The sequence below is a fragment of the Electrophorus electricus genome, chromosome 14 (assembly GCF_041902795.1).
Source record: "Electrophorus electricus isolate QZ-2024a chromosome 14, ASM4190279v1, whole genome shotgun sequence".
NCBI classification, from domain to species: Eukaryota; Metazoa; Chordata; class Actinopteri; order Gymnotiformes; family Gymnotidae; genus Electrophorus; species Electrophorus electricus.
In genome coordinates this window covers 5,429,617-5,442,350 of record NC_137510.1, presented here as the reverse complement: position 1 = coordinate 5,442,350, position 12,734 = coordinate 5,429,617, and the positions used below count along the sequence as shown (strand labels likewise).

Genomic DNA, 12,734 nt, shown 5'->3' with positions numbered 1-12,734 from the left:
TGCTGAGATGCATAGTGCGTACTGGTCGCCAACTTTCTGCAGAGTCGCTACAGACCTCCAATCTTCAAGTGGCCTTCAGAGCTTCATGGAATGGGTTTCCATGGCCAAGCAGGCTGCATCCAAGCCTTACATCACCAAGCGCAATGCAAGCGTTAGATGCAGTGGTGTAAAGCACGTGTCTAGGCTCTAGAGCAGTGGAGGCGTGTTCTCTGGAGTGACAAATCACGCTTCTCCGTCTGGCGATCCGATGGATGAGTCTGGGTTTGACAGTTGCCAGGAGAACGGAACTTGTCTGATTGCATTGTGCCAAGTGTAAAGTTTGTTGGAGGGGGGATTATAGTATGGGCTTGTGTTTCGGGTGTTGGGCTCGGCCCCTTAGTTTCAGTGAACGGAACTGTTACTGCTTCAGCATACCAAAAGAATTTGGACAATTTCATTCTCCCAACGTTGTGGGAACAGTTTGGGAATGGCACCTTCCTGAATGTCAGATGAATGTCAGATGAATCACTGGGATGGCACCACACCGGTACACGTGAACTGTTTCTGGGTCTGAATGGGCCAAATTTCTGAGCAGTCACATCTCTGACATCTCGGAGCCCTCAACTCCACCAGAACTGCTGGTGCGTGGTGCGCATACTAGGTGTGAACACACTCTGTGACCTACAGTGGATTTTCAAGCAAAATCACTATACAAACATAACAATCCATTTATTAATTCAATGAAAGCAGTTAAATAATAATAAAAAACAATGAAGGTTTACATCATGAGTAAATCATGCTGTTGTGTACAAAGATGCTCTGAATGGTCTAGGTGAAATCATGTCGCCGTCCTTGACAAAGTCCAAATGGATATTTTGAGATCCAGTTTTATTTTATTGTCTCCAGACAAAAAAGATTGAGAGAAGATCTCTTTATGTAATTAATGGTGCCGAGTGGTTTCGTAATGCGTTCACATTCATATACTCTTGGTCTAGTTGCTTGACAATAAGCCAACATTTAGATAGAGGTCTACTGGTTGAGATCCACAGTGAACAACGTAGTTCTAGGCATTTTTTAAAGGAGTGCTGATGTATTCTCATGGATAAATGCAAATTTCAGAGGCTCAGTGACACATTTGTTTTCCACATAAAAGGAAATCTCCATGGCACTCTTCATCAAATAAAAAATTAAATGTTTAATAACCCCAGCCCCCCCACTGTAGCTACACCAGTGCTCCAGGGATGCGTAGAGCACACAGCTCAACACAGCAAAGGTCCAGAGTCACATTCTGCAGTGAATCCCCATAGTCACGAGCAAGAAACCATCATCCACTGTCTGAAACAGCAGTGGCTGCTTCCTGTGCAAGAGAAGAGAGAGTAGACGAGGCTAAGACTGTTACTGTCACATCCCTCTGGTGTTTTAATGCTTTCAGTCCTAAAAGATTACATATTCTAATATTCATTCTAATTTTAATTCTAGTTTGAGTTAAGACCATAAGGGAGGGGAGTGCGAGGTGAGACCCTGACCAGGAAAACACACGTTCAATTCAAGACACTAACCCAAGTCCAATCCACTGGTAGGGAGGGTTTACCCTAACCCTAGTCCCCTAACCTTAACCCTAAACCTAGTCCACTCCACTGGTAGGGAAGGTTTACACTAACCCTAGTCCACTGCACTGGTAGGGAGGGTTTACCTTACCCTTACCCTACGGGTAGGGAGGGCTTACCCTAACCTTAGTCCACTCCACTGGTAGAGAGGACTTACCCTAACCTTAGTCCACACCACTGGTAGGGAGGGCTTACCCTAACCTTAGTCCACTCCACTTGTAGGGAGGGTTTACTCTTAACCTTAGTCCACTCCACTGGTAGGGAGGGCTTACCCTAGCCTTAGTCCACTCCACTGTTAGGGAGGGTTTACCCTAACCCTAGTCCACTCCACTGGTAGGGAGGGCTTACCCTAACCTTAGTCCACTCCATTGGTAGGGAGGGCTTACCCTAACCTTAGTCCACTCCACTGTTAGGGAGGGTTTACCCTAACCCTAGTCCCCTAACCTTAACCCTAAACCTAGTCCACTCCACTGGTAGGGAGGGTTTACCCTAACCCTAGTCCACTCCACTGGTAGGGAGGGTTTACCTTACCCTTACACTACGGGTAGGGAGGGCTTACCCTAACCTTAGTCCACTCCACTGGTAGAGAGAACTTACCCTAACGTTAGTCCACACCACTGGTAGGGAGGGCTTACCCTAACCTTAGTCCAATCCACTGTTAGGGAGGGTTTACCCTAACCCTAGTCCACTCCACTGGTAGGGAGGGTTTACCCTAACTCTAGTCCATTCCACTGTTAGGGAATGATTACTCTTAACACTAGTCTACTCCACTGGTAGGGAGGGCTTACCCTGACCTTAGTCCACTCCACTGGTAGGGAGGGTTTACCCTAACCATAGTCCACTCCACTGGTAGGGAGGGTTTACCCTAACCATAGTCCACTCCACTGGTAGGGAGGGCTTACCTTACCCTTATCCTACGGGTAGGGAGGGCTTACCCTAAGCTTAGTCCAAATCACTGGTAGGGAGGGTTTACCTTACCCTCACCCTAGTCCACTCCACTGGTAGGGAGGGTTTACTCTTAACCTTAGTCCACTCCACTGGTAGGGAGGGCTTACCCTAACCTTAGTCCACTCCACTGGTAGGGAGGGTTTACCCTAACCCTAGTCCACTCCACAGGTAGGGAGGGTTTACCCTAACCTTAGTCCACTCCACTGTTAGGGAGGGTTTACCCTAATCCTAGTCCACTCCACTGGTAGGGAGGGTTTACCCTAACCATAGTCCACTCCACTGGTAGGGAGGGTTTACTTTTAACACTAGTCCAGTCCACTGGTAGGGAGGGTTTACTTTTAACACTAGTCCACTCCACAGGCAGAGAAATCCAGCTACCTTCTGGTCATCAGTTTTGAGGAATAGATGCACATAACACCATCTATAATAATATTAGAAGAGTACTAGAAGCATAAAAATATGATAGTAGCAGGGGAGGTGGCAGTGTTGGTAATATTAGTAGTAGTATTCATTAACTATACGAACTTCAGGCCTGACTAGCTGGTCTACAGGAAAAGGAAGTATGAAAAGGTGCACAAGAGAGGTATGAACAGACACCTCTGGGCTTTAATATTCTTAGACAGCCACATTCAGTGCAACGTGGCAGAATGCAGAGCAGTGTGATGAGTGGTGGTATTGCTGGTATTTTTATCAGCTGATTCCTGTTCGAGTGTCCTACCCATTGGCCCCTTTGCTGTGACAGGGCTAATACTCTGACACTTTAGGCTAAATGGCAGCTGAGATCAACAGAGTTAACATTTTTGTCTGTAAACTGGGACAGTCCCTGTGTGGTAAGCAATGTGTTTCTCATTTCTGAATATGAGATGAATCAGTTGGATGGCACCACACTGGTACACGTGAACTGTTTCTGGGTCTGAATGGGCCAAATTTCTGGGCAGTCACATCTCTGACATCTCGGAGCTCTCAATCTCCACCAGAACTGCTGGTGCGCATTGATTGTACTAGGTGTGAACACACTTTGTGACTTACAGTGGATTTTCAAGCAAAATCACTATACAAACATAACAATCCATTCATTAATTAAATGAAAGCAGTTAAGTAATAATTAAAAAAAACAATTAAGGTTTACATCATGACTCATGCTGTTTTGTACAAAGATAGTCTGAATGGTCTAAGTGAAACAAAGCCAATTCCAAACTCAGATCAGTCCATTTTTACTGGGGTTTCCCACTGTGCCATACAGCACACGTTGAGGCTAGTGATGTGGTGAAAGTGTGAACCAATATGTGTCAGAGCAAACTGGAACACGTCGTAGATTGAGTGACACAAATCCAATCGACCCCAGCAAGAAGTCTTTGGGTCCCGATTCCATGTGCTGTTGCGTGAAGCAGTGTGGCAGTCTGCCTGCTGTTAGGGCTTTGCTTGGGCAAGAGGTTTCACTGCATGAGAAAAGTATGGCTGATTAATGCAGAAGCAAAGTTAACCCGTCACTGTGGGGTTCATGGTAAAAGGGCTGTGGTTGAGAGCCTGACCCAGATTCACACTTTACCCTGACACCAGGTTTGGGTTTTGAGCCAACAGAAACACTCTACAGGCGTACCTGCACAACCAAAACTACTGTGGAAAATATTTCCACCATGTAAGATTTTTGCTGCTCATACTTCTTTCAGTTTATCTGAAGTTTCCATTTCTACTTGCTCAAAAACTGGGGAATATTTGATTCATGTCAACGTCTTTGAGAAAGTCTTAAGGGATATATTGAGATCCAGTTTTATTTACAAACTATTACATTTCTTCTCCTTGGAGACTGCAAAAAACTCCTCATGTTTAAATCTAGTTCCCATCCATTTGTTGGTCTAGAAACCAATTATCCTTGTGTCAACAGACAAAAAAAATGAGAGAAGATCCTTTTACTGCTCTGGAGTTGTAAACTGAGATTTTGACAGCCCCGTGACTGCTGCTGTTCAGAGGCCAGTGGAACGCTCCTCCACGGTCGTGGTCTGTGAATACACCGAGCCCGTCACTGAGGGGAAGTACTTCTTCATGAACTGCAGTTTGATGCATGGTGTCTTGCGCAGAAGTTTTACAAGCTGCCTCTTAAATTTCTCCCCCATGAACACATAGAGGAAAGGGTTGAGGCAGCTGTGGGAGTAGGCTATGGCCTCTGTCACCTGCAGAGATACCTGGATCCTTTTGCTGGACTCGCAGTCCATTTCCCAGATGCCCTTCAGTTCCAGGTTCTTGAGGAACGCCACCATGTTGTACGGGGTCCAGCAGCAGTAGAAGACAGCCATCACCACGACGACGAGGCGGACGGCCTGCTGCTTGGAGGCGCGCAGCTTGAGGAGCCGACGCAGCACATTCCAGTAGCAAAACCCCATGACGGCCAGAGGCAATAGCAGGCCCAGGACATTCATCTTAATGACCCCAATCACCCTCAAGTCGTGCTGCTTATGCTTATTTTGATAAGCACTGCAGAGCTGTGTGTTGTTGAACGTCTCCACACGGAGGTACATCAGCTCGGGGAAAGACGACATCACGGCGACCATCCAGACAAGCGCGCTGGACAGGATCCCGAACGCCTTTGTTCGGATCCTCAGTGCGAACACGGCGTGCACCACGGCCAGATATCGGTCCACGCTCATCAATACGATGAAGAAGATGCCACTGTAGAAGCCGACGTAGTACGAGCCGAGGACAACGGTGCACATGGCACTCCCGAAAACCCAGTGGTCCCTGGCGTAGTGGGCCAGGAAGGGCAGACAGATGACCAAGATCAGGTCGGCGAAAGCCAGGTTGAGCAGGCATACGTCGGTCATGCTTCTTAGATGAGCTCCCCCCAGGATGACCCACACCACCAGGGCATTGCCGAGGAAGCCCACCACGAAGAAGAGGGAGTAGAGTACAGGAAGGAAGTGCTTGTCATGGCTTCCATAATCACAGATTCCAAAGCTCTCATCAATGTCAGTATTGTAATAGTAATAATAAATGTCTTCAGTGCTGCAAAAACAAGAGGAATTTAGAGAAATGCTGAAGGATTATAAAGAGGATTATGACTAGCCTAATAATCCCCATGCTTGATATATGTTCACAGACCTTACAACTCCAATCTCAAGATCCTTTTTTTATGAAACAGTAACTCCAGTGGCTGAAAAATGAGCCATAATGGAGTACACAAGAAGGAGTATTAATCTCTTTCTGCTCTGTTGAATAATCACATGATGGAAATCGTACTCTAAGACGGACCTTTTAAACACAGGTCTATCGGTCGAGTTTAACAATGATTGTCTTAGTTTAGGGCTTCGAGCTGCAATGCTGATCTAGTATTATAGACATAAGTATGTTTTAAACCTCACCTGACATCGGGTTCAGTTGTGTATTTTGGTGCACTTGTTATATTGTTCCAAGCAGAGATCGTGCTGGCAATGAGACTGAAAACAGCAAGGAAGACAGAGAAGAGCAACACGCTTACTTCCGAACTTTAGAAGTCTCTTCTCAAGAAGTGTGAGATACCAGTAACACGTTACCTAACCACAACTTTTACCCACGTTCATACACAGTGTAACTGCTATTAATTGTAGTACAACATACTAATAAAAATGTGCAACAACATGATAATCTGCAACAACATGATAATCTGATATTTTTCATCATTACTCAATACATTATACTGTAATTAATGGTGCCGAGTGGTTTCGTAATGTGATCACATTAATTTACTCTTGGTCTAGTTGCTTGACGATAAGCTCACATTTAGACAGAGGTCTACTGGTTGAGATCCACAGTGAGCAAGTTAGTTCTAGGCATTTTTAAATGGAGTGCTGATGTATTCTCACGGATAAACGCAAATGTCAGAGGCTCACTGACACACCTATGTTTTCCACATAAAAGGAAATCTCCATGGCACTCTTCATCAAATTAAGAAGCTTTTTATTTGTCCATGGTTTTTCACTCTTAATCAAGCGTGCGTTTGGGTGTTTTTTTTCATCAATTTTTATATTCAAGTCCAAATAAAATAGTTGCCTTAAAAGCATTTCTGAGCTAGAAACCGACAGTGGGTTTTATTTCTTTTTTTCTGAAAGCAGATTTTATCAGATGTCCTATCAGCTGTGCGTTACACCACAGAAACGAGATACAAACTGATCTTCTTACCTGAGTGTTATGAGGAGAGAGGCAGTGCTGTTCTCCATTGCTGCCATTCAAGAAAAGAAAACACAGATGCCTCTTGCTTTATTTAATTCAAGTGAACTTTTTTTTTAAGCAGAAATATGAAAAGCCAGCGAGTCTGTAGCCAGTCAGCCGTAGACCCAGCTAAACCACATACTGCGCATCTCTTCTGCAAAACACCATTTGGTTACTGAACCATTTGGTTACTGAACTAAATGTCAGCTGCAAAAATTAACTGGTGAAACTCTGTTCTCTACACTGAAAAATACACAAGAGGTTCTTGCACACAGGCCAAAGTCAAACAAGCAAAAGAGCCAACATGCAATAAATGAACAATGTATGCACAATAAAAAACTTCTTTCCTTAAAAGATTATTTAAGTCGTGTATAATAGTACAGGGGACAACATTTGTAGCAAATACTTACCAAATTTGACAAATGGATTCTCAGACTTAAAGCCAAAATGGATATAAAGTAGCTGTTTCAGGTCTGGTTTACAGACTTCCTTTAGTGAGTGAGGGGGTTCTGCATATGAATACATGACAGTTTGCATGTGAGTATTTTGCAGCCAGAGGCATAGCAATCACATGATTGGCTCTGGACTATTTTAATATAGTGAAAAGGGCTGAGCTAAGCACTCGTGCTCACAACCCCAGCGGCTGGTCAGTAATGCTCAGGTTGTGGTTGTGTGCACATGCCTTGTGAAGTACTCCACTTGTAATTTACAGGTAAGCTTGTACGTAATGGAAGACAAAATGTGCATGCGCAACATTTGGAATCGTGGGGCATGAAAAGCAATGGACCCAGAGGACTTTATGAAATTGGGGTAGACGTGTTGGATTACTCTCGGGGTGGGGATAGAAGGGTGAACCCCCCAATATTTCGATGGCCTAATCACCTAGAACGATAAACACAGCTGGGCAAACTCTGGGTGAGGGTTACAAACAGTAACACCTCATCTTATTCTTTAAGTCAGCATACTGCCGAGGTCCACAGCTGACATGCCAACGGAGCCTGGTAGTAACCGGCCTCGTGTGCAGTCACTCCCAGGTCGTAATCACATGACATCGATAACGATCTGGTTGAACATGGCCTTTGATGTGACATCTCTATGACCTCCTGATACTCCTGAAAAAAAGTATCATCTTAAAGTTTATTAACTATAGTTAGAACTAAAGGCTGACAATATTATCTATCTCATCAATGTGTTGTATAAAATTGACTGTGTCTTTGGAAAAAAGCTAAAATTTATGTTTCTTTTTTATCTTCTTTTTTAAGGAATTTCCAGATCTCGCTTCTCATAAAATCAACAAAATCTTTAAACAAAGACTTTTTTAAACAAAGCAGCCATTTGCCTTTATGTAACTTGAGGAGCTGTAGAAAGTTACGGGCACGAGTCACATGTAACAAACATACATTTTTATTGTACATATAACATTCACGTCAACACACACACTAATTCGGTCAAACACTGACGACACAAACGCGTAAACAACAGACTTTTATACATATATGATAACGACACAATGAGGAGCTGGTGTGAGACACAAGGAGGGTGTGGCCACATTGACAAACACACACACACACACACACACACACACACACACACACGAGGAGACGTTCGGGGGAGGGGCCGTACCGTGACACTTTATGCACGAAAATTTAACACCATCAAATTTCTTAAAGTTATTATTTATTTTCCTGAACTTATTTCCCTTTTTTTGTTAAATCTTTTTTTCTCTCCCACACTGTTGTATTTTTGTCATGCTGTGTGGAAGGAAAATCTCTCCCTTTATAACTGCAGCATGTATCGGCATTTTTTTTACAGTATCAAACTAATTCTACATGACAGTACAAAATGACTCAGCTAAATATGCTGACTTCTTAATTTAGTAGTTACTAAGACGATCAGTAATCCGACCCGCACTCTTAGTGAGCAGTCCTGTTACAGGCTAACTTCATACACAAACAGTACCTAAAGATTTGAAACGGATAATAGAGGACTACACTCTATGACAGCTTTCTTTCTGGTATTTGGGACTCACTGTGGGCCTGGACTCGAACATTTGTAAAGCTGCTTTGTGACAACAACTATATAAGTACATTTCATTTGACTTGACTAATGGTTAACACCCTACAGTAATCCCCAGCAGAGAGGCTGCAGATCTTTCATGTAATATTTTACCATCTTCTCAGTAATATACCCCAGATCTACTTACTTTACAGATCTTTGTTTCACCCGAATGTGTCCATGTTTAATCTGCTTGTTGGCATTTCATTATCTCCTTTGCTTCTGCACACAAGTCCTCCTCCTTCATTCATTCACATTTCCAGTTTCCGAGCTTTTGATTATTTTCTGCAATCATTTTCAGCCTCCACAGTACTTGCTTTGCTCTGTAATGGAACTCTCTGGCTTTATGGCAGATTTGTGCTGCATACAAAACCAGACGACAAAGTCTGAAACCTGGTGATGTCTGGGGGTTGGAGGTTTTATGCTGTTATTATAGTTATGGTGCTAAAACTTTCCCATCAATAAATTTAGATAAATAGCTTTAAAATATGTTTTAAAATTCAAAATCCCATATATAAATTGGTATGCTGTAACACTGCAATCTTCTCTCACAACTCACAAAAAGAACCACGTTGAATGGCAGTGGTTATATCTCTTCTCAGCCATCCTTGTAGGCCATCCTGCTGGCCCTTCTTTCATGTGGGGCATTCATGCTGTATTTTGGGGCATTCAGGTTTGTTGGTTCTGTTTCCTATCTAATGCGGTGCGCAGCATATGAGGGGCTATGCATCTATTCTTATTTCTAAGTCATCTCCACTTTCCTAAACGAGGCCCTTGAATGGCTTGTATTGGTCCCTTTGAGAAAAGATAAATGAGGTCACCCTGTCAGCAGAACAAAGCTGTGGCTGATTGGACTCTCACGGACCTCATGGACCTCAGCACATCTAAAGGACACCTGAAGGACCTCAGCATGTCTGAGGGATACGTGAAGGACCTCAGCACATCTGAAGGACACCTGAAGGACCTCAGCATGTCTGAGGGATACGTGAAGGACCTCAGCACGTTTAAGGGCCACGTGAAGGACCTCAGCACATGTGACGGACACGTGAAGGACCTCAGCACGTCTGAGAACCACGTGAAAGAACACATGAGCCCATCTCTGTTGCATCACATAGTCACACTTTGTGGCAGCAATCTCCTCCTAATGCAGTCAGTGATGGTGATAAAATTACAATCATTCCCTCATGCTTCTTTAAAAGCTATTTATATTTACAAAGGAGCATTCACAGAAGCTAGCAGCATTCTGAGCCTCAGCACATTGCTAAACAGTACTTAAAGCATACCTCTTCACTCACATTGGTCTAGGAAAGGAAATGAACCAAAAATCCACTTCAGAGTAAGCTAGGCTCCAAACTGAGCTTATCCACATTAACCATGGTGCCAGGCACAGTCTGCCTGTACCTTCAGTCTGCCTGTACCTTCAGTCTGCCTGTACCTTCAGTCTGCCTGTACCTTGGCCCTGACACACTTTGACATACTACTGTCAAAACCAGGCATTTTCTATTTCCTCTCTAGCTGCCTTTGAAACCATGCTCTGAAGACAAATCTAGGTCAGTTGGTCAAATGTGATGTTCTTGGGCTATATACACACAGCAGGTAAATGTGGCCCAAATCTGATCTTTTTCCTCTGTGACACAGATTTGTCATTTGGATGGCAACAGGAGAAGTTAAAGCTACAGTACACTGAATCTTTAATTTTCAGTTCCAATTTGGGCCACTAAAAATGGTGCGTAAAGAGCACGGAAAAGAGGTACACATAGCAATGCGAGTCAATTTGAACAGCCAGATCTGAATTCTTGACTTTTAACTAAATCCAACTGGACATTTGTCATACATTTGCTCCGCCAGGAAGGAAACACAGAGGACGGCGGTGTGTAAGGATTTCAGAAGACATTTTAATGCACGGCCTATTTTTATCACCTTCGTCTATAGCAGCAGTCATCTAATCGTAACTATATCGCAACAATATCATAACAATATCATAAAAATCTTGCATAACAATGTAATTGTTGAATAGGTTAGTAATTAAATGTGTTGTAGTTCATTTCTTGCTGTTACTTTTTTTGCAGGATATTAAATTGGTTAACTAATTTGTAGCCAGCCTCCTCTGCTCTACTGCTGCTATCACTGCTGACCACATTTTGTTGCTTTATCTCTGGATAAGCATGACACATGAATCATTGCACATTCTTTTGTCGGTTTAGGAGACGAATCTGTTCTGATCAGACCTACATGTCGGGTATGGGTCAAATTAAGAAGATATTGTGAACAGCCTAAAAAAAAAAAAGATTTGTTACCTAGCTGAAAATAGAGCGACGGCACTCATATAGTACACAAACTCTAGAACATAACACAAACGTTTTGGCCCTTGAGCGTTCCTCAGTATGCTAGTGGGATTCAAACCAACAACTAACTTATATACTGTGCGAATAAATGGGAAATTCCCTTGGCCACATCATCAGTAAGTCTGACAGCATCGATCATATGACAAGCTGGTATACGTAATACAGTCAAGAGATGATTGTCAGGGAAAAGATATATTGCCGATATACAGTAAATGTACTGGTATTCTTCTAAATGTTTATGTCCTAGAGTCTAATAAACGTCTGTGTATTGTACACATGCTGTCTGTTTTCAGTAGATTCAGCATGTTGATCGTTTTATCCAGGAGTGTTGCATGCTTATTCATCTTTCTGTTGAATGTAGCCTTGGTAATATTTTAATCTGTCTCACATGGTCTCATGAAAATGCCCTCAGCTACAAAAGAGATGAAAGGGTTAACAGGCACATCCAACATTTTGTTACATCACACTTTGTTCCAAGTATTGACTCAGAATGTGACCTTTGATATTTCCAGTTATGCTGATACAAATGCCCATACAAAGAGAAAGTTGTATGTAATTTAACACGTGTCAGCTCCTCTGCATTCATGTTGTCACAGTGATGTCTCTGATGGCCATGTAACTAGGGGTCACTGGCATGTTATAACCATGTAACTGGTGTGTTTGCAGGGCACAGTAGATCAGCAGCCAGAGTCAATTCAGACCTATCTTTGTCAAGCAAGGACATAACTGCTAAAATAGTTTGCACTGACATGTACATTTGTCATCTGAATAACACCTGAAATAATAACTAACTAGTAAAAATTGAATTTGTTTTTACTCATTTCACATCCACAATGACAGGTGTGCTGCGTTCACATGTAAAATGACAAGCAAGAAGGACCATCTCCTTGTAGAGACATTTCCAACTCTTGAACAGCTGCCCATTGCCATTGAGACCAATCAATGTGAGTGATGCATGTTTGCCATCCAAAGAACACCTCACAAAGTATACTCTCATTTATGGCGCAGCAGAAACATTACTGAGGATCCACCCAGACCTGAAACAGAGGAGTACTGAAAGGGCATATGGGAAAATTAATCATCATATAACAACCATAGATCTGAAAGTGGAGCATCACAATCTCCCAGACCGGAAACCATGAACCAGCTGCCGACAAACAAAGCTGATCACAAGGATTCCAAGACTGGACAGATCAACCTGAGTGTGGCCAAGTTCCACGACAGGAAGGTATACAGTACATTTCATTGCCACACACAGATAGTACCCAGCATTGTATAAAGCTAAAAGGATCCTAAGAGGCATCTATAAGAAAGCGCAGTGGAAACCTGGAAGACAACACCAAAGCCCAACTCAAACAGAATAGTCATAAAATGTGGTCAAGGAAAACAGAAGATATGGATTCAGGAGTGGAGCTGCCATCAGCCACCTCCTGTGCATGAATGCCATCCATCATAAGGACATTGAAGTGTGACATTGGTGAAGTGTGGTCAGGTGCTGAGATGATAACAATGAAAGAGTTATCAGGACAAGGGAAATTGAACTACCACATGGCCATATAATAGACCTGTAGCACAGCCACAAACACCTAGAGATTCTCCAATCACATGGAAACCATGA

At 43.1% G+C, this 12,734-nt stretch overlaps 1 protein-coding gene across 1 annotated transcript; it reads right to left on the bottom strand.

Moving 5' to 3' along the window:
* Nucleotides 1-691: 691 nt before the first annotated feature.
* On the bottom strand, nucleotides 692-7,199 carry LOC113569435 (C-C chemokine receptor type 5-like). Its single transcript, XM_035530623.2, has 4 exons — nucleotides 7,127-7,199; nucleotides 6,687-6,726; nucleotides 5,891-5,965; nucleotides 692-5,534 (listed from the first exon to the last, which is right to left on the bottom strand). Exons 2-4 carry the CDS (start codon nucleotides 6,722-6,724, stop codon nucleotides 4,499-4,501), a joined length of 1,149 nt encoding a protein of 382 aa, XP_035386516.1. The 5' UTR covers nucleotides 6,725-6,726; nucleotides 7,127-7,199; the 3' UTR covers nucleotides 692-4,498.
* Between the last annotated feature and the right edge of the window lie 5,535 nt (nucleotides 7,200-12,734).